This window comes from Hyposmocoma kahamanoa, unplaced genomic scaffold (genome assembly GCF_003589595.1).
Source record: "Hyposmocoma kahamanoa isolate Upper Pololo Valley unplaced genomic scaffold, ASM358959v1 210, whole genome shotgun sequence".
Taxonomy (NCBI): Eukaryota; Metazoa; Arthropoda; class Insecta; order Lepidoptera; family Cosmopterigidae; genus Hyposmocoma; species Hyposmocoma kahamanoa.
In genome coordinates, this window is record NW_020653731.1 from 3,682,488 (window position 1) to 3,706,977 (window position 24,490).

At 35.9% G+C, this 24,490-nt stretch overlaps 1 protein-coding gene across 1 annotated transcript in view; it reads left to right on the forward strand.

Annotated features, from left to right (window-relative positions):
- Positions 1 to 24,490, forward strand: part of LOC113227494 — a 195,842-nt gene that overhangs the window by 143,837 nt on the left and 27,515 nt on the right. Inside the window, exons 3-7 of the mRNA XM_026460433.1 lie at positions 10,790 to 11,006; positions 11,414 to 11,532; positions 12,675 to 12,818; positions 16,097 to 16,244; positions 21,184 to 21,312. Coding sequence (XP_026316218.1) covers positions 10,790 to 11,006; positions 11,414 to 11,532; positions 12,675 to 12,818; positions 16,097 to 16,244; positions 21,184 to 21,312 — 757 coding nt within the window. The remainder of the gene's footprint in view (positions 1 to 10,789; positions 11,007 to 11,413; positions 11,533 to 12,674; positions 12,819 to 16,096; positions 16,245 to 21,183; positions 21,313 to 24,490) is intronic.

Here is a 24,490-nt window from a genome sequence, read left to right on the forward strand (position 1 = left end):
GGCGTCCGGACCCGGATCAAAGTCCGCGTTCTCAGGTGCCAATCCATGCGATTGTTTGCAGAACGCGGTTGATTCACTACCCTTACTATTTGTATTGAGCACTGTGTTTATTTTTCTTGGAATATTACCGGCACATTATCTGATACATTTGAGATACTCTAGGGCTATTTTTTTATTTCGTTTTTTTTTATGATACTGACGGGATGAACAAATCGTCTACCTGGTGTTCATCAATGTCACTGTGCCTGTCAACCTGACACTTAAGTCGATAAATCCTAAGTGTCTGTAGTTTCATTAGCAAAACCGGAACGCAGTAAGAGCGGTTACATGCGACTTTTAGCAGCGCGTCTGTAGCGATTCAGTTGAAATGCCGTAACGATGAAGTCGCTAATCGTCAACCTACACACGCGCGGCTTAAGCAGCGATACAATCGCGATGCAAATGCAATGCAAACGCGATGCACGTTTTTTAATGAGTCAACAATGCAGTCGCGAGTTTGCATCGATGCGGGCGTCTATCGCTAGTAGCGCAACAGATTACTTAAGAATCTACATATACTATCTCTGCTCGAATAAACATTTTTACCATATTAATACGGTTCATTTTGCTTGGCTCGAGCGGCAGGGACACAGGCTTTGTTTCCGAATTTATTTTTTTACAAACGAATTTAAAGTCATTTGAAAAATGCATATCGCGTAGTACACGTGTTCTATTTAGCTCAGTTAATATGAAAAAATCATTTGTCATATGTAAATCATATGTAAAGTACCTACTAAATACAGCGGTTTTCTTGCAAAATTTCGAGGTAAGTTTGTGTTTTTTTCTATCGTGAAAGTTTCTAGGAATCTTGTTTTCACACCGTATCGTAATCAGTGTATATTCTCAATTTTACTACATATTTTTTCCAAACTGATTGATTCGACACCTTCATCGTTATGCGGAATTAACCAAAGCCTTTTGAGGTATACTGTAGACAAGAGTCTATTACGAAATACTATTAAGAACTAGAGACTATTAAGAAATAGTTACTACCTAACAGACAGATCACTCTCATACAAAATCGAAAATACTGAGTTTTCAAGAAAGTCCATGTGCTGTAAATGTCATCATCACCGTTTCAGCCGAAAGACGTTCAAATTGTGGTATGAACAAAACCAGAATGCAGTAATGAAATAATTTATTGTTTTGTAGGGTACTAGTGAAATTACACAAACAGGGAACTTATGACCCAGTGCGCCAGACGCATTGACAGTGCCTTTGTCTTTGTAATTTAACCCTCTGAGTGGCAATGCAACTGTTGTGGGTAGGCGTGCCGCTTACCAACAGGCGCTCGACTTATACAACTGCAATTGTTTGAAATTATTAATTAATATAATATAATGATCGAGAGTAATTTTTTTTGTTTCTTTGACAGCGTTGATTACTATCTCGGTTCTGTGATTTTTAGTCGTCGTTTTTTAGTACTATGGCTTATGGTACTTGTTTCAACCTAAAAAGTGTTATGATACGACTGGCATGTTCTTTGGAACAAAAATCCTAAAATTAAATAAAGATTTAAAAAATAAATTAGAAAATAGCTGTACTACTTAGTTAAGTACTCGTATCGTATATATCGTTTACAGAGTCAATTATCTTCAAAATTGATGTGCAGGTTAAAATTGTGTCGTTTATTTACTTCAACTCAAGTACATTATTTTTTGCAACCCCCCATATGAAATGTAATCATGCGACCCTTATTTTTAAAAGGAAGACATTCTTTTGTAGAATTCACTGCTATTGCAATAGGAATAAGATGTCGAGATAGACTATTGGAATGTGGTTAAAATTTTAAGGAATAATATTATTAACTTACTTTTATTGTATCATAAAATAAAACGAAAAAACAAACATGATTCTGTGTGGATAGAGAGCCTTAATCACCAGGTTCTTTTAGTATTTAATAGCAGTAGAGCTCCTTTGAAAGAGTGCGTCCAGGGAAGTTTTACCACTTTACCCAATTCTGCCGCCAAGCAGTAATGTGAGTGTTCCCGCCGCGTTCCGATTTGGAAGGGTAAAGATGCTGGTGAAATTACAAGCACATGGAATTGTTAACTTGTTTCAGGATGACACAGCGGCTGTGCCCATTAAGATCTTTGCGATTAAAAGCTCTAAGTGGCACTGCGACTGTTATGGATAGGCATGTCACTTACCACCTGGTGCACGACTTGAACGTCCCGTCATTTTTTAAAATAAAAAAATAGTGTAAAAGCCTCTTTTAAACACGGTTCTGGCAGAATATCAGCGTCGTGGGTAACTGCGACATTTTTGCTGATCCAGCGCCTTTTCACTGCCATGACTTCCAAAACTATTTACTTTAATTAGTTATATCTGTATTTATACGTTCCTTTGGTTAAAAGATTTTGTTATTTTAAGTGGTTCAATGTAATAATAATTATTGTGTTAGTTTTAGTGGATCCTATGCAAAGAAATTGTCATGGAAGTGAATAAAGTTTCTTTCTATCTGTCTATCTATCTATCTACAATAACAGACATATGGACAGACAGTATGGTTGTGTCATTCTTCTGCGCAAATTCTTGTGCTGTTTTGAAGCGCACAAAAAATATTGCCCGTGGTGGTATTTCATATCATCGGAGTCTTATTTTAATCGTCGTCGTTCAGCAATTGACCGCTAGATGGCAGTACACTGATTGAAGTTTCAATATAATATCAAAACGTCGTAACTTGCATTAATAGGCATTGGTGGTATTTAACTTTCGACGATATGCCAACAGGGTTAAAGTTTAAATTATATAATATGTTATTTCTTTCTAGCAACCCACAATTTGTTATTTCTTTTTAAATTTGAAACTACGACCAATCAATATCAAGATTTTGTAGTGTTTCAAATTAAGAATGTGTGAGTTTTGGCCACATCGGTTCTCATAGTGATCAAGGCTTATGGCACTTTTATTGTTTTTTTTTTCTTCCGTGGTTACACCGATTGACAAATCCTTTCACCACGATGGGAAGCATTATATAATGCTGTTGATACGATAAGAAGAAAAATCACCTATGTTTGGAAAATAATTTCGATTTAAATTGAGAAAAAATAATACAAAACGACTACCAATAGTAACACATATTTCAAAGTAAATCTCTCAATATGGGTCGAACGAATGTTAATACACTGGTGACCTATTTTCGCCCCATTGGACTAAGGGTTGTGAATAGATGAATAGTTTTATTTTTCAACTATTCATAGAGCAACGTTCGTATACTTACTTCTAACGTTCAAATATTCCCGAAATGAAATATTCGATTTTCTTTTTTTAAATAATAGTATATTGCGGCCTATTGCATAAAAATTCTACAAAAAACAAAATTTAGCTCAAAATAAGTCGAGTAAATAAAAAAAACCAAAATTCAGACAATCAATGAGCAATCAAAATCTTTCACAACAAAGTAACATTCTTAGAATATTGACTGATAAGTTGATTGACTCTGTGTTCTGTATTTTCAACATGTCGTATAACATTACTGTTCTGTTTTGTCATTGTAACTTTTAATGTGCAATAAAGAATATTTCATTCATTTATTATTTTTTTCCGGCAGACGTAACTTTATCGTGTTAGGTCTTAAAAATAAACATGAATAAAAATATTATATTTCTTAATGAATTTACTTCGTACAGTGATGTATCAATTATTAATGGATTTAGTTAACGTATGTTAATGAGTGGTGACGTAAATATGCAAAATAATTAATGTTATGTTGTGTTTAAAAAAATAACAATTTTTAAGACGTTGTTCCACATTTACGTTGTCCATATTGTGTCTCTAACACCAGTTTACTGTGAAAGTAGTCGCTAGCGACCGCGTAAATTCCTTTACAATTTTGTACGGCAAAATATTGTTTTTTTATTTTTTTACGTGGGAATATCCGTCATGAATACGTTCCGTCTGGGGATATAGACGGATGGTTATGTTGAGACTCCTACTCACTAAAACCCCGCGGTACCGGTCTCTGCACCATGCGCTGGGCCTTAGGGGCATCAAAGCATTCTTCCAAGACCCAGTGGTGTCTACCCGTTTCCGGGCTCACCTCGCTATTAAGGGAGGAGAGAAGCAACTCCTGCCTTCATAGCCTACTGAGAGGCACACGCGATTGCACTTGACACCATCTTTAGCCACACGCAGACGACGAACGTGTATCCTCTCGTTCATCGCCGTGGCTCCCTATGGGGCAACGTGGCGACCAAAGTCACTTCTTTCTTCTCTCTGTCCTCCGGCGCCGTATGTCGACAGTGGCCCCAGCCTTCCTGTTTCAATTCGCCGCCTCTACAGCGCCGCTACCAGTTACTAGATGAACCAGCATTTTTAACCCACTTCAAAAAAAGGGCGAAGTTTTCAATTCGACTGTACTTTTTTTGTATACAAATATTTTACGCAGTCACTAGCGATAAGCTGTCACTGTAATCTTGTGGTAGAGGCACTGTCACCCTTATCAAGTTAATTTATACGGACTATAGTAGGTATTCGGTAGGAATGTTTTCCACTGCAGTTTTTATTGGTCACCTAAACTGATAAGCTATTACAAGGTCAGCAATTGCTTATAATGGCTTGCCTTTTTCAAATATTCACCCTCTGCCAGTACTATCCAGAACACCTGCACCAAAATCAATTACAAAATATCGTGTTCAGCAAGAAATTGAATCCAAGCTTAACTGCTGAGGAACCAATATCGTTAAACCATTAGTTCTATGTCTCTGCAATGTTTTCTGATCTATCAACGACATATTCTTATAGTTCACCTTCGAAGTTAAATACTGTTTCATTTAGTAATTTTTTTAACGCATATACTCACAGTCCCGCTCTCTAGGGAAACCCTGTGTACCAAGGATACAGACATAGACAATCACAAATTACACGCGAGAGAAGGTCACGAAGGAAATAAATATTATGTAGGCCTTACAAATATTTCTCCTCGGCTCGGAAATCGAATCCAGGACCTCTGCGTGGCAGATCGGTATGGTAACCGTTAGGCTGTGGAGGCAGTTAAAAGCATTATAAATAATACGTCATTTATAGATAATAACTCTGAGGTGCCAGAAGTAAAACTGGTTATTACAAGAAAAGCGTTCTTTTTTATCATTAAAAAATAAGTGCGCATTTCACATGATGGAAATTGACGATGGAGCAAACATACCTAAATAATGCCTTAACTCTCGCCTTAAAAAGGCCTAATTTGTTTCATTCATGGAAAAGGTCTGCAGGCAGGGAATTACACTCCATAGCTGTTCGCCATATAAATGTGGAAGCGAAACGCCTCGTGCTAATTCTTGGCATATTCACAGGGGTGGAACCCCGGCCTACGTTTAGCTCCCCGCTAATGGAAAGGGGAAAGCGAAATTAAATCGTGCAATTCCCTCGCACACTCTCCGTGATATTATATCCTGTAGAACAACTGTTTAGCAGGCAACTACAAGGCGGTGTTCAAGGTGTTTTCTTCAGTGGATCACCAATACTAAGAAAGAGATTACAATTTACGCTATCCAATTATCAAATTTGCAATTCTGAAATATTGTAATATTTTGTAATAACCTTTCAATTGTCTATCCAACTGGAATAAACAATTACAAATACAATGTCATTAAAACCCTTTACTTCAGGTGAAAATTTACTCTCGAAATGAAATTCCTACTTAAAGCGTCTCTGGTTAATAGTTTTCTAACTCTGTATCCGTCAATTTATTATATGAAGGGTAGAAAATTAACATTAATCAAAACTAAATGATTAAATCCGGAAATCAATCAAAATATTTGTGTCAACTTGTCTCTAATTCCTGGTAATTATTCGGTTAAATGCTTTCCCAGTTGAAGGTTTTAGGGACAAGAAATTATTCAGGGCGTTTTGGTGTCACCGAGGATTCAAATGCAGATATTGCGCAATACGTAGTTGTGGGCCCATTAAGCGAACGTGTAGCAATTATTTGATTTAAATAAACAAACTCATTACCACTAGTAACCACATTAGATTAACTTGAATAATTATTCAATACAATTAAGTAATTACTTAATTGTACCTGCATCAGAAGTCGCTAAACAGATCCAGTTTTGTCGCGAATGAAACGCCATGTGTGAAAAGAAGCAGTAATAGTAGTTTAAAAGCAGTAGAGCTCCTTGCGAAAGAGTTTGTCCAGGGAAGCACTTCTAACTTACCTATTTCGACCGTCAAGCAGTAATTAATATCGTGTTTCGGTTTTGAAGGGTGCTGGCGAAATTACAAGTACATGGGACTTGTTATCTTCTGTCTCAGGGTGACGGGTGCAGTGTCAGTACCCCTCAGATATTTGCGATTTAAAGCTCTGAGTGGCACTGTAACTGCCATGGACAGGCATGTCGTTTGTTAGCAATCGCATGACTTGTTCGCCCCGTCACTTAGTAACAAATAAAAAAGTAAAAATATCAGTCAAAAACTAAAAAAAGGATTTTTGTTCGCTAACGATATACTGTAACGAACAAGAACTTTTCAATTTAGTTCCACGCTCACCGTTCCTTCTTCGACCAGAAGGTCCGGAACACTCCATTCTTATGTCGTTGATATGCCACTCATTCGCACTAAGCGCTTTGCTTCCTCCTTTCCGATACGTATGGCAAAGGAATGGAAAACTCTATCGGCATCTGTGTTCCCCGAAAAGGTTTTTTAGTGTTTTGGGGCCATTCAAGGCTGAATAGGCATTATTTTGGCAAACGCATGCCATCATCCGTCACATTATCGCTTAACATCAGTTGAGATCGTAGCCAAGCGTATGTCTATTACATATTAAAAAAAATTATATAGCTGTAGTCCATTTGCCAACTGCCTCCGTGGCCGAACGGTTACCATGCCGGACTGCCACGCAGAGGTCCCAGGTTCGATTCCCCGGCCGGGAGAAATGTTTGTATGGCCTACATTTATTTCTCTCGTGAGTTTGGGTGTAATTTGTGATTGTCTATGTGTGTGTCCATGGCACCCGCGACACAGGGTTTCCCTAGTGCGGGGCTATGTTGAGTGTGTGCGTTATTATTATTATTTGTTTAGGTACTTAATTAAATGTAAACAATCTTGATATATCTTTTTATTGAAACATATACTTTACAAAACAATAGGTATAGAAATAGGCATGCAATTTCATACGAAGCTAAGTATTTTGTATTTGAAGGTAAGTAAAAAATCATTTTATAATGTATATTTCATTAAATAGACATCTCAAGATTGTTTACATTTTGTTTGTTAAGTACCTAAACAAATGGACTAGCACTTCAATTTAGTACAGCATTTAGTATTAACGCTAAGTACGACTAGAGCATTCACGTTGAAATCCATAGCCCGTATAGAATAGGTATTGATGAATGTACCAAACATGTCCCCGAAAGTTTCAACTTCGATTATTCGTAGTTCGAGAACGAATGTTCGAAAATGAAATTGTCAAATTGACATTTTTTCAACCTCGCTCTTATTCTGGGTGCTGGACGAAGAGGTCCCAAGTTCGATTTTCGGTAGAATAAATGGATTTAATTCTGGGTGTTTTGGATAGTGTCCCGGAGTAATTTCCGGTATTCTGATACTATAGTACAGTCAGCAGCACGTCGAGCTGAACACATGTTAAACATGTTATACCTGTAGTGCGATTCACGTAAGTTCAAACTATCAAAATATCATTCGTTCGATCGAAGTCCTATCCAAAATGGGTGTTCACGTATCACTTGAACGAACGTTGATATGAGTAGAATCGAAACGTAACGACTAATGAACGACATCTTGGATTGTGAAATTTGACATTTAGTCGTCGAAAGTCTATTGAAAGAACTGTCAAAATTTTGGCAGAACACGTATGACTTGTCGTTTAGAGTCGATTTAAGTTTGATTCATATACCAGAGTACGCTTAACGACATTTGGATCAAACGACTTTAAAATTGTACTCGTTGACGTTCACTGTCACACGTGAATACGAAAAAGCAGTTCAACAACGAAATCGCTACGATATCGTAACGATTTGATTACTTAAATTATCCGCCTGGTCTACTCTCGTGCTCCCTCAGACGTCCGTCCGAGACAATTACAGTCAAATAAGTAATACTCGACTAAATTGAAAAGAATATGTCAAGTATGAAGCTTCATTCGCGTCATGCGTCTTTTAATTTTAATAGAGTGTTACCTACTTATTTGGCAGTAATTGTTTCGGACAGATGTCGGATAGAGAACGAGTAGTTTTTTTTTATAATATCAAGTGACGGGACGAACAAGGCTGAAATAGGTAAGGTGGCAGTACCTCCCTGGAAGAACTTTTTCACAAGTTGGTCTACTGCATACAAGAAGGCTCGCATATTCAGTCTGTCTAAGTGCATGTGACTGAATGTATAATATACCTTCAATATTTGTACGGTCAATATTTGATCGGACACAGTGAAACTATATTTATTTTTAACCGACTTCAAAAAAAGGAGGAGGTTCTCAATTTGACTGTAGGTTTTTTTTGTATGTATGTTACACGATAACTCCGGTATTTGTGAACCGATTTTCATGATTTTTTTTGTTGGAAAGAGGGTACCTCCATAGTGGTGGAAGGGTGGCTGATCACGCATGAATATTCACTTTTATAAATAGCGCATAAATTTTACTTAAGGAGCAATTATTTGAATAGTTGGTTTCGCTATTTTCCAATTCAAGGCGTTTTTCTCTCTCAATATACATTGAGTCGTGAGAACCGATTTTTATTATCTCATGTGTCTAGTCCCGTATAGTGGCGAACTAGGGGATATTTCAATAAAACTTATCAAATAGACGTAATTCCACGTACTATTGAAGTCGATTTTTTTTAGTACTTTGTACTGAGATTATGTATATGTCAGCTTTATTTTGATACAACTTGTGTTTTCACAAATAAATGAATAACGGATCGCCTTCAGTGCAACGGAACAAGATGCAATGTGTAGCTTGATGTGTTGCCGTCGTTACGAGAAATGTCCTAATTTGAGACCAGGCACCTGGCTATTATTATTATAAGGTGAAACATTAATATCAAGTTCTTGGGTTTTGGCGATTGTTATACATTAGGAATAGAACTAGTTTTTCGAATCCAGTCGCGTATGTTTGTTGTTTCAAACAAACCGACCTTTCGGGACCTGTAAAAAGGTTGTTTGCAATAAACGTAACTTTTTTATTGAAAAAAAAAACCTTTCTCAAAAGTTGCTTAACGACTTTTATCAATTTCCATGGGATCCCCTCATCAGATTCTGACTTCTTGGTGACAATAGGACTGTTACAGACTCCTTTGTACATTTTGTATTTCCTCTTTTGGTTGTCATGGTGACGGCGATTTGTTAATTACAAGTATTGTGTCAAGTCGACTTTTATTTACAGAAAAGAATTAGTAAGTGCTTTCCCAGAGATCTGCTCGCCATGACCAAACCCCAAATGCTAGCCTCCTGGTCGGTCCTTTGGCAGGAATCACGACAAACTGTTGGTAGACACTATGGTAACCTCCAACCAAATCTACCCACTAAACCCTGGTTTTTTAAACGTCGCGATTTGCCTAAAAACATCACTTCCACTATTATTCGTTTGCGCTTAGGCCATGTTTGCACACCTGTATTTTTGCGTAAAATCAGAGTTCGAGATCACTCTCTGTGCGAGTGCGGCCTAGAAGACGGTACCTTGGAACACATTTTTTTCAATTGTCCTAATATTGCTGTTCCACTTTATAACTTACTTTCTCCAAAATTCCCCCGCCCCATTATCATAAACAACCTCTTAACTTTAGTGTTCTCCCCCCATATTGTTACTCTATGTAAATTTATCCACTTAAATAACATATATTTATAAATATTGTTTTGCTGTTTTGTTTTACATTCTCAACTGAGTACTCCCGTAGTCCAACTTACCAACACCGGTTAATGTCCTATTAGAGCTTAGCGAAAATTTTTTTTTGTTTCGTTTTTTTTCTTTCAACTGTGACATTGGCAAAATCATCAGTTCTCATATTGATGGAGCCATAAAAATAAAAAGTGAAGTGAAGTAATTTGTGATAGCGGAAAAAACCCTGGAACAGCAACAGGCACCACCCCAAGAGTATATACCCCTCGAAACAAAAAATAATTTTCAAACTCGGTGCACAATTGATGGAGAAATTGGTGAACACACGGAAATGCCTATAGAATTTGAGAATTTCCTTCCTCATAAGATTCTGACTTAGTGACAATGGGACCAACACGAGAGTGCACCTTTTCAAACAAAAAAGAATTTTCATAATCGGTCCACAATTGACAGAGATATCTGGAAACATACAGTGTACAGCCGTGTAACCTCCTCCTTTTTTTTGAAGTTGGTTAAAATAATGAAGATACAATTATTAGATCCGAAAAAATAGTTTGATTTCCAATGTGAAAGATTAATAGTTCAAATCATAATATTTATCAACACGTTCATTGATTAAGATTAAAAAAAAAACCAAGCAAAATACAATCTGAACAATTCCATCATTCTCAAACCGGAGCTTACTTTTGAGTAAGTTTACGTAAGGTTACGTGGTTAACCACGGAACGTTTCGACTCATTATACTAATGAGATTTACTCTCTTTGAACTTCATTAAATTGTTACACGAGTCAATATTTGTAGGTACTGATTTGGGTTAAACTTTTTGAATTACTGAAATCAGTTTTAAATTTGGTAGACATTAGAATCACTAATATTAAACGGTTCTTTTTATACGTATAAACGGATTGATGATGCTATGGTAATAAATGTTTACTGTTCCGTTTTTGTTTCAGATAATCGGTCGACACCTTCGAGAACGAAAAGCAAGAAACAAGAACAGTGCTGTGTCCCTCCTAGACTTAGCTCTACGAGGAGTATCAGCTTTGACATCGTCATCTGTATCTGAGCTATCTGGTGTAGGTCTGCATGGATTGGTTATATCCTCAGGTGATATCCGAAGAGTGCAACAGGGAGCTTTTGAAGCTATTGCGTCTACGTTGTTGGCTTTAGGTGAGGTTTTATGTATGGCATTTGTGCCCGAAATAGTACATGGGTAGTCATTTAGAGCATTTTAGTAGCACTAGAGCTCCTGTGAAAGAGTTCGTCCAGGGAAGTTTCTTACATCTGCCTGTAAGCAGTAATGTGACCATTATTGTATTAAGGTTTTGAAAAGTAAGCGTGTTTCCGCCCTGCGTCCGTTTCCTATTCGTTTCGAATCCGAGAAGATGTACTTATTTAAAAAATGGAACAATAATTTTAATCGTCGTTGTGTTACATCATTGCAAAGAAACTTTTTAAAAATTCAGTACTTAAAGATGTTAAAGTTACTGTCGCTGTATTTGGTGCAAGCAATCACAGATAAACCTTCTTAGTTCTTCTTCTTCTTATTTGTACTTACCATGACAATAACTTTACAGGACTTCCAAACAACCAATTGCCGTCAGTGCCAACTGAAGCGCTGGTCCGACTGTCGAACTTGGACCGATTAGATTTGTCCAACAACAAGATTCACACGCTGGACAATAATTCGTTTAAGGTGAGATGGCAATATACAATTTATCAGGTCTGATTATAATGTCTGACCAGTTGAGATAGTTCACACCTTTTATGTGCGGAGGAGCGGGAGAAATATCAATTAAATTAATTTATTGCTTTAAATGTCGTAAGATAATACTTAAAGGTAATGTTGAATGATGTTTGACACATTTAGCCATTCATTTCATAACCCTGTATATGTCATACAGGGTTATTTGTAAAGTACTAACAACGTATCAGGACTATATTACTACCGTCGTAAACTTCAACTTTTGTTAAACTGGTGATAACTTTGTGCGGTAAATTTATTATTTTTTATAAAAAGCCATGGAGCAAATATCGTTGTTTGTGATGTTAGTAATAAGGTCCTGAGGCAAGAGTACATGCAAAAATATATCAAAATCCTTCTCTGTTGGCATATCGTTGAAAGTTCAGTACCATGCCATCATGACATTGTTGCAAGTTATGACGTTTTGATTTTATATTGAAATTTCAATCAAAGTGCTGCCATCTAGCGGTTAATAACTAAACGACGACAAGTTTGAGATGGTTATTTAATTCTCCAAAAAAGAAGTGACTATATTGCAACCGTACAAAATTTACTTTCGTTTCTTGTAACAACAAAATTATTACGATAAACAGAAAATTTAAAATTTGTTAAAATATAATAAGACCTAATACAGAACATCACCAAAGACAATATGACCTATTGTCGGCTATCATTTTTGTACTCCAAAGTAGCGAAAAAAGGTATTTTTCTACGATTTTTCGAGGTTTCGCGCGAGACAATTGATACAACCATAATGTAGAAAGCGACACTGGAGGACTGTGCTCAAGTTTGCGGGACTCTGCCAACTGTTGGCGTATGGGTCACGCAAACTAAGGACTTCTACTGTATTTATTGTTCTATGATGTCACTCCATGTCCTGCTAAACCGGGAAAAATAAGAAATTTCCTATTTAAAAAAGTCGCTATATAATGTTCAAATTTACATCAAATTACGAAATACCTTACGCAGCCGAGTGGCCTGATAGATCAAGTCCCAGTTACTTTATGAACGTAAGTTTCGATAACACAATTCTCAACTAATCTCATGAGATTAAAGTGGAGTCGACACGTGAAGTAAAACATTCATTGTTACAGGGCATTGTGAACCTTACGTATCTCGACATTAGCGACAATCAACTGACGGTGATATCCTCAGAGGCATTCAAGCATCTTGTCAAACTATCCGTTCTGCGACTAAGAGGGAACCTCCTTAAAGTCCCGGCTTTGGTTTCTTTGAAGGTGAGAATAAAGATATCGCTGCTTTTCAAGAATAGTGGTCCAAGCGTCATTAGTCAATGTTTTGCCTTATTACCAATGGTCGGAAAAAGGTGTTCCACAAATATAGATACATGCATAGACATACCTACAAGTAGCGACATAGAGTTGTTAAGCCCACCAAATATTGATTAATTACTTTTTAGATTTCCGGATTTCCGGAAATGGCTTTACTGCATCGTAGGACAAACTACTGACCTAGGAAGTCGGAGTTGAATTTTAAAGTAATTCTAATGGTGCCAAGTAAAAAAATGCAGTAGATTTTAGACAGCCTTGTTGCCGTTCCGTCAATGTGACCGTCAATATCTGTATCTAAAGCTAGGAAGCTAGTGACCATTCTCGTTATTTTTTTATTCTCTGCTTCGGTAACAGTCAGTTATCTACTGCATTTTTTACATGGCACCATTAGAATTACATACAACTGTATGTCGCTCCTTGTACCTATATCTATACATGTATCTATATATGTGGAACACCTTTTTCCGACCATTGCTTATTACAGAGTTCTTTTCAGAAAGTGTGCTAAATTTCATTGTTAATCATATAAAGAGTTTTCCATTAGTTGCAATCTTAGAGGATGGAAAAAAAAATAAAAGAAAGGAGCTGCCCTAACTACGGAATGAACGTGCATACCTAAACAAAAATTGAACGAACAAATGGCGTATTTCTTTAGTGTCGTACCATATACTAAATCTATGGTCGTACCATAATGTATCGATAGGTCATTATCGACATGCAAACATTTAATTAAAGTTGATCAATATTCCATTTGGGAATATTTTAGGTTATATGGGAAAATCCGGGAATGTCACATGAAATGATGAATTTATTGTTTTGCGTTTATAAATACTCAAATATTACGAAAAGTGAATTTGCACAGAAAAAATGTAATTTGAGAGTATAAAAAAAAGAGAAAACTTTGAAATATAAATCTGGAGATCTCCTATACATTTCCAACCTCAAAATTCATTCCGGGCTCGGACGTCTGAGTTTCTCGGAACTTATATGCGAAATTTAATTTGAAGTTTATCATGAGCTTTTCGGTGAAGGAAAACATCGTGATGAAACCTGCTCGTCGAAGAAGGTTCACAACCCTCGGAAAACGTGTGAAGTCCCCAACCCGCATTGGGCCAGCGTGGCGCACTATGGGCTAAACCCTCGTCTGAAAGGAGAGCCGTGCCCAGCAGTGAGACGTATAAATGGGTTGATGATGATGATGGTGATGATAGAATTAATATAAGTGACTGATTTAAGTGAATCTTTAACACTTCCATTTAATTTTGGAAATAAATGAAAATAGTAATATTATTAATAATAATATTATTATTATCATTACGTTTATTTGCTTAAAACATGGTATATCAGGAGATGTAACAAGAGACAGTGTTAGTATAAACATATTTCGCATATATTAAATAGCATGCAAATGTCTGATTATACAATGTCAATCGGCTACTGTTGGCCGAGCGCCTTTGATTTGTGCAGAAAAATCGAAATGATACAAGTAGACAAGAGCGACTGCGAATTGTGACAAGTCACGCCAAACGAGCTCTATACACGTTAGCGCTCGCCTTCACTCGGTCAGCTAGGCGAGTGACACCGAACGATGGCAAGGCAAGGCAAGGCAAATAGGCTGTCTATACGTTGATTTCTGTAAATCTGACATTCTACCTGTTTGGCATTTTGCGTTAGTGACATAATGCGTCAAAACGCACCCGGCAACGTTGGACCAACCTGGTCATTGTATTGCTAGCTTTATAAAATAAGAATTTTTAATGTTTAGAGTTGTCAGTGGGAAAAATCGGAAACGAGTCGGTAATTTTGTTTTCAGGAACTGGGAATGCCTAGTAAATGAATCTCGTTTAATCTAAATTAAATATAATATTATTTACCAATAAACCTAATGATGAACTTGCATTATCATGTAATCTAGTTACATTCAAAGTTCTGTTAAAATACGACTCTTCAAAATGAAGCGAATAAATAAAGATGGTATTTGATTCAATGTTTATATTTGGCAGTCCTATGAATTCCAACCACTCTTTTTTTATTCATTTGCAGGTAAACTTGAAATAATAAAAATTATAATAATAAAATAATAAAAACCTCGTAGTTAATTATTTTAATAACAATATCGATAATAAATGTACACTTCAAAGAACAACATCTCAAAATAATCGTTAACAATAATCATCAAAACCAATGTAATGCTATCTCTTTTGGCTTAAGACGGTACGCAATAGTCAAACAAAGACAATAACATATTTGTTTTCAACGTCGAAATGCATCATATACATATAACGTCTGATTTATATATGTCAACATAACATGTCCTCTGGTTTCCATAGTCTAAGGTTGCAATAATCACATGACAACATTGAACCGGTATATCTTTTTGATGAGTTAGATGCGTGATAAAAATCACACTAATTATTCAATTTGGAGAATAAAAAATTGGGGAATTGAAAACTGCACTATGAATACCAGTTCAACAGAATTCACTCCGTTTCACAACCCAGAACACCAAGATCAGAATCAATTTAGACCACTGCACTGGTCGTATTGGAAAAAAACCCTATCCAGAGCCCTTGGGATCATCGAGATCATGAGATGTTTTTGAGATAAGACGCTCCAAAGCCGTCGATGTAATTAAATAAGTAAATTCATTATGTTTAATTTGATTATGATCTCGATGACTAAACGATTAAGTGCCCATTAAAGATGAAAGGTTCGAATGTAATTTTCTAAAAATTAAGGACTCTGGTATGATGAGGAAGCAGACCAATAGGGCTGGCACAATTGGTCCCGACTATTTTCTTATAGCGATCCCGCGCAAGTCGCGGCCTATCGTGCTCGCCCTACAGGAAAGAGATGGCGGGATGGCATGGACGCGTACATAAGAGACTAGCCTGACAAGCCTGACAAAACGGAGCTGTGGAAGTCGAGAGGATATACTTTTATCCAGCATTGGGATACAATTGGCTAATTAAAAATGCTCAGTAGGTCTATTAAGGACTTGCGCGAGAGCGACATAGCGAACTTTATGCGAGAATAGCAGTATCTCGCGCTTTACGTCGTTCTTGCACAAGTCGCGCTGTGTCGTGCTAGCCCTACTCGACAGCAAGATCAGATTTTTGTGCTCTTAGTATATTAAATTTCTTAGTTGGAGACCAAGTAATTGGAGTGAATGTGTGGCATACTTATTGATGTATTTATAATTAAGTCTTACATGCTTTTTTTAGGAAGCCCACATGCTGCGGGATTTAGATTTGTCCAGCAACGCACTAGAAGGTCCACTGGGTCCCAACACATTGCCTGCTCTGGGTCACTTGGCAAACTTACAGCTTTCTGACAACACTTTTGCTAGCATCCGCCGAGGGGCCTTAGCAGGTAGCTATAATGACTATTTTTAAGATAAGTAACGTGCTCCAAATCGCGTATATTTGTTTTTATATCCTGGTACATTGGTACATTTTTTTTTTTTAAATTTATTTAATACTTTTACAAAAACTTACACATATTACAAGCAGCTGTAGCTCAAAAACCACTAAGGGTTTATCTGTCCACAGCGATTCTCTCTAGCCAGTAAGTACTTCCTTAATTTATTTTTACATTTTCCTTCCACATATAGGTCTTGAATATAATATATAATATATAATATATGGGCTTTATATCTAAGTTCTTTCATATAAATGTTCTAAGTGTTTTAACATGTACTAACACTTAGTACCCAAATTTTGACTAGGCGCTGACACTTTAACTTAATGGATAAGCTGTACGGTACGTGTGATCGTGATTTTACTGACATTTACTACTACCCAACCGAAATATCTGAACTTAGATCCCGCTCCCCGCCGTCTTACGTCACCCCGCTCGCGCCCGACGAGAACCGTTGCCATCATCAATCATAATCACAAAAACGTCATTGGAGAGATTTTTTGCGATTTTACTGAAATAATTTTACCTATTTTAAATATAAATGTGACATATTTTTATCTGCACTATACCTAAGCTCTTTGCCTCAATGTTTAGCAGATCAACAGAAATTTCGGTCGGGTTGCATAACTAACAACAAACAGGATATTGGAATTTGAATTGAATTTCGGCTTTTAGGCCTATACAACTGCACTGCCCCAACAACGAGCAAAGGCATACCGTTCACATCAGTTGCCTGTCAATGCGAAGCAAAAGCAAATTGTTTTTTAACAACCAATAAGTAATCATCATCATCAGCCCTTTTTATACGTCCCACTTATGGGCACCGGTCTCCTGTCACACTATCAGGTCACACGTTTTCCAAGTGTTGTGAACCTTCTTCCGCAGGTTTCATCACGATGTTTTCCTTCATCGAAAAGCGAAATGCGAGCCTGGATTCAAATCCATAACCTATGCTTGAGAGGTGGTAGGTCAAACCATTAGGCTACCACGGTTCTATTAATTTTTTGGGTACTATATGTTTTAGAAATGAATTTTTTTCGGATTTAAATATCTTATATTTGTTATATTAAGTTTATTGAATGGTGTTTTACTATCATGATCTTCAATTATTTTTGTAAAATTTCTTAACCAGTTTATTATAATTTAATTATTAGTACAAAGATCGAACACTAAGAAAAATTCTTTCAATCCCGCTGGAATTGAACCGAGTGTATTCATTAATATAATACTACTATGTAATATAATAACCCACTCATTCATAGTCCCTTTCGCATTACTGCTTTCCGGTTTGGAAGGGTAAGGGTGCTGGGGAAATTACAGGCACATGGGATTTGTCAACTTAATAATAATAATGTTGTTTATTGCAAAACATGTTGTTACATATAGGTCTTATAGGAGTTTACAAGTATCAAACATGTACCTTGTAAGGGCGCAGCAATGTCAATTTTAAGATATATTATATATTTTGATTACCATTAATTATAATATTATTACTATGAAAATAAATAAATAAATCGAAGCAAATATATTCTGAAAGTCAAATGAATTAATTGTAAAATTATTGTCAAATTTAAAGTGTTATAAAATCTATTAATTTATAATAATTAAACAATTAAAAATCAATTAATTATTAATTACTCATTGACTTATGTCTCAGAGTAACGGGCGCAGTGGTAGTAACCCTAAGATCTTTGCAATTTTTAAGTTCTGAGTGGCACTGCAACTGTTATGGATAGGCGTGTCGCTTGCCACCAGGCGCACGACTTGTCCGTCCTGTCACTTGGTATTAAAGTGACGGGACGGACATCGTTATTTTGACTAAGCAGCGTGGACTTTTGTAAGCAATAGCTTACCGTATCTCATTGTCAGGTTTAACAGAATTCTATTTGTAAAGTGAACTAAAAATGTCCACTCTACAAAGTCGATTTACACAACCACACCATATCAATATCTGAACGCATTCAAAAAGTAGTTTGCCTTCTCGTGATCCAGAACACTAAAAGGATTGGATTTGTATTAGCATCTTTAGAGGTTATTGTACTCTAGATTTTGTCTAGACAGATACCTTCGTTACTGTGATTGATAATAAAAGGATATGGAACGAGTTTTGGTAGTGTAACGCAATTTAATATAACTTTTGTTTGTATAGTTTAACATAGTTGGTTCAAAAATTTTGCGTACACAGTCGCGTGCAATGAAATGTAAATGTTCACGTGTAATTTTCTGATTAGTTTTCGCTACCTGACTTTGGTGGCAATTTTTATTAAAGTTCTGCGTCTCAATATTTACGTTATTATTATTATACAATGCAAGTATTCAAGTACATCATCGTAAACAATTTAGTAATATTTCAGGTTATATCATGCGAATATTAAATAATAATTCATGATAATGTTCCACTATATTTAAATAATAGAAATTGCCTCTGAAATTAGATACAGAAAAGTAACCTGAAAATTACAATAAATTTACGAATATATCATACTGCAATTACAATAGCGTCGTAACTCAAAATTGTGGTTGAGACAACACAATTTGAAATTAAAAAAAAAACTGAATGGAACTCATTGCAAATAAAGTGAATATTTTTATTACATCATACCTAATTATCCATTTATAAACGAGAATATATATATTGGTTTAATTCGGTATTTAAAAAAAAAAATTCGTGCTTTCTCAATTTTGACCTGCGACACTTTTGTAATAGCAGTGTTACATGTAAATATTAGATATTTCAATAATAATCTCAGTAAAAAAACCGACCTCAAAAGTACGTGGAATTACGTCTATTTGCTAAGTTTTGTTGAAATATCCCCTAGTTCGCCACTATACGGGACTAAGTGTATTCACAAGAGCAAAGGAGTGGATCTTCTTCCGGATCTCCAAAAAAAAAAAAAAAAACACGGGTGATAATAAAAATCGGTTTTGAGAGAAATAGCAAAATCAACCATAAAAACACTTGTTCCTAAGTAAAATTTAGGCTCTATTTATAAAAATGAATCTTCATGCGTGAAAAGCCACCCTTAGAGGTAGATGATTTTCTCCAAAATGAAATGGAACCACTATGGAAGTACCCCCTTTCCAACAAAAAAGAATCATGAAAATCGGTTCACAAATACCGGAGTTATCGCGTAACATACATACAAAAAAAAGCATAGTCGAATTGAGAACCTCCTCCTTTTTTGAAGGCGTTTAAAAATAAGAACCTTATAGTAGTACCCAATATACCTAAATAAGTACTATAGAGAGGGACGTAACTTGGGGTAGCGTGAGGCACTTTTCAAATATAAACCAGGATTATATTCATGGATGAATATTTATTGCGTATTTTCAGTTCGAAGCCTGTTCTAGTACCACCATGATGTTATTTTTTTTCATTCCTATTTTTTTTCATACAATTCTAAACACAACCCTACATTCATTCAGCCAGTATTTCTAATCATACTGCCTAGTCTACAACCCAAGACTATCAATTGTATATAAATTTCCTGAATCAGAATCAGATTCGCCTTGTTGACATCCACGTTGAGGAGATCCAGAAGAAGATCCACTCCTTTGCTCTTGTGAATACACTTAACGTGGTGAATCCTGTACGATTGGTGCCTGTGCTGATTGATATTCCGACTGTATAGACTCGGGTCCAACTATCGGTGAAGAATCACACTGTGCCTGTTAACCATAGATATAGTTTCTATATCTATGTTGCCAACAGTGAGAGTGCTCCTTAGGAAAACATACTGGTAACTCAAAACCTTGTTGTCCCATATTGTATTCGTGATTAAATATATCTTCTATTTGCATAACTGGTTTTCTTAACTTCTCCTTGGACAATACAAATTGCTAGCAAGTACCCATTGATGATCGATCGCTGTCAAAGACTTCAGGTACTGTTTGATAAATTTTACATCGTCCTGTATCTTTGCTGTAGTTGTTAAATTATCTAAATTATAAAAATAGATTAACATCGATTCGTTAGGCATCTGTCGTCTATATTAGAACTCTTGGGCATAGTTTATTTGCCACGGGAATTCCTCTTTTAGCTTTTGCGCAATTATGTCATATGTCGCTTATGAGGTGAAATTGGTTTTGTACTATTGAAGAGCTGGCTAATTATATTAATTACGCTGATAGCCTCAAACTGATTTAGAAACTCGTCAACGCCGTTTAAGCCAGAAAACTTCTGCGCGGCGATACGATTCATATTCTTTCTTGCCCTTTTCACTAGGCAAAATAAAAACCAATACAACAAAATAAAAATTACGGCCTTATATATCGTTTATACCTTATATATAGTTTGTTCTTCCTTCCTTCGGAGACTTTTCCATAAAATCGTACAATTTTTTTCCAAATAAGGCGCCTCCACTACTTGTAGGGAGAGACGTAGCTTAAGTTAACGTGAGGCATTTTTCAAATACAAACCACGATTATATTCATGGATAAATATTTATTGCGTATTTTCAGTTCGAAGTCTGTTCTAGAACCACCAAGATATTCTTCTTTTTTTTTTCAATTCTATTTATTTGTACAATTCTAAACACAAACCTACATTCTTTCAGCCAGTATTTCTACTCATACTGCCTATTCTACAGTACCTAATAGTAGTAAAATTAATAAGAAAAAAAAAGATTTTAATATACACAGCTTGATGTGCTGTTGACTTGTGTTTTGTTTTATTGCACTTTCTGGTTTTCAAATATCAAAATATTCATTACACAGTTACATTAATAAAGAACGAGTGGGTGACATTTTATCTCTCTGAAATTATTAATGTACCCTTCCCGTAAAGCTTCTGTCATGATGTGTTATTCTTTCAACTCGCGTAAATAAATCCGTATAGTACACACGCCGACACGAATTATTGAAGACGTTCATATTTCTTATTTCTTTGCAGGTCTAACAAACTTGACTCATCTGAATCTACACAACAATCAAATCGACGTGCTGGAAGATTACGCGTTCAGGCATATCACCAATCTGACACATCTTGACTTGTCACATAATGAAATTGTTGCTGTATCAGGTGAGGAAAATATAAAGACAATTCGTTACTATAACGTATCTTGTTATATAACATGGTTATAATATGCTAGTTTAACCCGATGTGACTGCGGTGCCCTAACACAGTCCATGCTGCTGCATAGTCCATGCACTATTGTGCCCCTTGTGTCCTAATACCTGTACGAGGGAATATCTCTACGGACAGCGCAGTCAAAGTAGCAATGTTACTATTCAAGGTTCTTCTATTGTTTTAAACAGCATCATTTATCTTAACGATATCAACAAATATTTCGCAAAGGCGAGTGAAAAATGCTTCATAAAGTTGAAGAAGTATAATATATAGGTGAAGATATTCGCATTCATTTATCTTACTGTATCCTGAGGACATCCGCTTGACAGAGGGACAGACATTCTTTTCCTTACTTTATTTAATATGGGGTGAACCTTAAAATAAATACTTGTTGGCTTTGTGTTTCAACTCCTAAGGCCCCGTATACATTAAAATGTACATAATATGTGAAGTGATTCAGACCCAGATAATATTGTTTCTATGATCGCGTAAACGTGTTACGTTACTTGTTATTAGTGAGAGTAAGGTACACACATTGGCATGTTTAGCGGAAAAAACCCCAAAAATAAGGCAGTACTTTTGAAAAGTCTGGTCGGTTATTTGGCTTTTTTGTTTTAGGTCTGATTTCTAAATAAAAAATTAGTCGACTGTCATTTTTTTCATTTATTACTTTTAATTTCCTGCTAATACAGATCGAATAGTTCGAGGTTGATTTTTCGTTCTTGTAAATTTCGTAAACTTTATAGTTGAAAAAGGTTTTTATTTTTTAAGTTTGATTTAATTAATGTTAACCAAAAAAAATTCAGCTGTATCTTGCCACAGAAACAAAGAAAAATTAATTTTGCTTACTTTTTTTTAATTAATTTATTAAGGCTTTGGCAACGCCATCAGCCTAAATATGAAGTTTAATTATGTTTCTGTAAATATGGCCGCCATAAAGAGGATAGGCAATTTGAGGCGGCGTGCTTGGATTGACTCGGGATTCCTTAAAACAGGCCGATAAGGGTATTCTAGTTCGAGATTCCTATAATTTCGCGTTTTAATGTTCGATTAAGGCACAATAGCACTATCCTATTCCACTTTAAACTAGATTTCACAAAATAATTGAAAGTCTAAATAAAAACGACACTTTTCCCTCCAAAAGGTCCAGAGCGAATCATTTTGTTTACCTACAATTTAAAAAAAAAACGGCTGTTCTTGCGGCTGTGGTCTAACACGCATTGGGATGGGAAATGACAAGGAGGTGCGAGCTCAGACATAACCTATCTAGCGTTACCAGCTATATTATATAAGTTGATGAGATTTTAATTTAATTGCTATATAATGTCTAATTCTTTTTTGTTTAAACATAAACGTGTGTAGACGTTATTTTTTTTTAATTTCAAGTACGATTTGTTATTAATTTTTTGACAACTTTGATGGCGCACTCTGTATAGGTGTGTAATCACTTTATAGTACTACATAAACAAATAATATAATGTAATATAATTAGTGTACAATTGCAAGCATAACTCATACAGAGATTTTTGCCTTTGAATTTTAAGAATTCGTGCTAGCATTGACGTTTAATATCAATGTTCGTGTTTTCAGTATATTTAGTTCTTAAAAACTTTATGATATGGCCAAGCTAAAAATATTGTTGGTAAGTTCGTACAAGGCCTTGTTATAAGTTGTAAATAACGTAAAGAAAAAACTTTTATTTATTGTATTTCATATACACAGTTATTTTACAGGATCGTCTCAATACAATATTGTAGCATTTCTATTTACTTACATAAAATAATAATAATACTGATATTAAAAATTAAATAATGGCTATTACCACTGCGCTCATCATCCTGAGACATACGTTGACAAGTCCTTTACTATCAGCGCACGAGTTGTTCGTCGAAAAGAGTTCGACCAGGAAAGTACCTTACCTATTTCTGCCGCCAAGGGGTAATGTGAGCATTACTGCATTCCGGTTTTGAAGGTTTAAGGTTAGCAGGGAAGAATAAAAGCTAATTGTAACATTTTAAAACGCCATATGGAATTTTTTTGATTTTTTAAAATAATGTAAGTGCGTGAGTAGAAATAGAAAAACAAGAAATATCGTGACTGACGAGTGACCCGCTAAAGGATCGACCATATGATCGAATCATTTGATCCGATCACATTACGCATGGGTCATGATCGATCCGGGTTATATACAATATTTCATCAAACGTACAGCAGTCGTGGCGTTTAACTGGGGAAAGTAAAAAACCAAGGTAACAAGTGCGAATGTACATATGTCGTAAAAAAGAATGCAAATGGGTTAACAAATGGAAATCGATATATAATGGGTTACATGTCAATGACACTAATGTCGATTGTCCTAAAGTTAGTGAATATAAAGACGATTTACCTAATTTTAAAACACCTAATGATAATGTCGTTTGACGTAAGGTGACGTTAGGTAAATTACTTTGATTTGTAAACATTGACGATCCGGCTGCAATTTACGTGCGTCTGTTAAATAGTAAAGTCTTCATGTTCAATTTGCATGCAGCGTGTGATTCGCTATTTCGGTCACATGGCACGTAGAGATGCTGATAACCTGGAGCGTTTGACGGTGACTGGGAAGGTGGAGGGAAAGAGACATAGGGGCAGGAGCCCCAAAAGGTGGTGGTGGTGGTGATTAGATCTCTGAACAACTAGAGCTACCTATTAGCGCTACACTACATCATGTAACAGAGCGCAACCGATCTAGGCAAATGGTTGGCAGGATGAGGTGGAGTCACGATCCTCAGCAGTGAGGAAGCGATTAAGAAGAAGTCAAGTAGTGGCACTCGGAATCTTTGATATTTGCAGTAAGCAGTATAAAAAAATACATATTATTTTTTTGTTTAAAACAGAATGATAATCAAAAATTCCTCATTTGTCGTCTTTTAATGACAATGTGACTGTTGTGGTAACGGTACTGTGCGGGCGATGGCCGAGTAACTTCAGATGAAGAGGGAGGAGAGTCAAGATCGTAATGCAGAATAATCGAACTTATATCATAGTCCATTGTACCTAATGTCGTTATTTGTTCCCATCACTCCAAGATTAATGGGAAATTGCATGTCTAGCTTGTGATTAGTATCCATTGTAAAAAAGGTTTTATTGT